The sequence below is a fragment of the Myotis brandtii genome, unplaced genomic scaffold (genome assembly GCF_000412655.1).
Source record: "Myotis brandtii unplaced genomic scaffold, ASM41265v1 scaffold357, whole genome shotgun sequence".
Lineage (NCBI taxonomy): Eukaryota > Metazoa > Chordata > Mammalia > Chiroptera > Vespertilionidae > Myotis > Myotis brandtii.
The window spans coordinates 669,178-669,883 of record NW_005363729.1 but is presented as its reverse complement, the minus strand read 5'-3'; the positions used below and the strand labels follow the sequence as shown (position 1 = coordinate 669,883).

At 56.8% G+C, this 706-nt stretch overlaps 1 protein-coding gene across 1 annotated transcript in view; it reads right to left on the bottom strand.

The window, feature by feature from the left end:
* VAV2 (vav 2 guanine nucleotide exchange factor) overlaps window positions 1-706 on the bottom strand; it is a 78,952-nt gene that overhangs the window by 9,276 nt on the left and 68,970 nt on the right. Inside the window, exon 20 of the mRNA XM_014544219.1 lies at window positions 27-154. Coding sequence (XP_014399705.1) covers window positions 27-154 — 128 coding nt within the window. The remainder of the gene's footprint in view (window positions 1-26; window positions 155-706) is intronic.

Sequence of the window (706 nt, the reverse complement as noted above, 5' to 3'; positions counted from 1 at the left end):
CCTCCACCTTCCAGCCCAGGACCCACCTCCCACCACTGAGACTCGGGGTCCCCTCTTAGCAGCTCAATCACGTCGCCCGTCTGGAAGGTCAGCACCGGCTTCCCGGGGGGAGCGGGGTTGCCGTGGTAATTCTGCACAGCCACCATCTTGGGACCTGGGGGGACAGAGGGTGGGGGTGGCTCGGGGACGCCATGCTGCCCGGACTCCCGCATGTCCGCTACGCGTGCATGTGTGTGTGTGTGTGATGGTGAACCTATGGATGGCGAGCCTATGACACGCGTGTCAGAGGTGACACGCGAACTCATTTTTTTTGGTTGATTTTTCTTTGTTAAATGGCATTTAAATATATAAAATAAATATCAAAAATATAAGTCTTTGTCTTACTATGGTTGCAAATATCAAAAAATTTCTATATGTGACACGGCACCAGAGTTAAGTTAGGGTTTTTCAAAATGCTGACACGCCGAGCTCAGAAGGTTCGCCATCACTGGGCTGGGGGGCCGTATTCTCAAATGGCACTTCCCGTGTTTTCCTTACACGCCTCCCGTCCCGGGACCAACAGCGGCACCTGCAGGCGGCGAGCTCCCTGGGTCAGAGGGTGGCCCGGGCCTGGGATGCACCAAGGCCACCCCGCTCACTGGGGCTGCCATGGGGGTCCTGGCTGAGCCCCCTAGACCTGCAGGCCATGCCTAGACAGGCCCTGCTC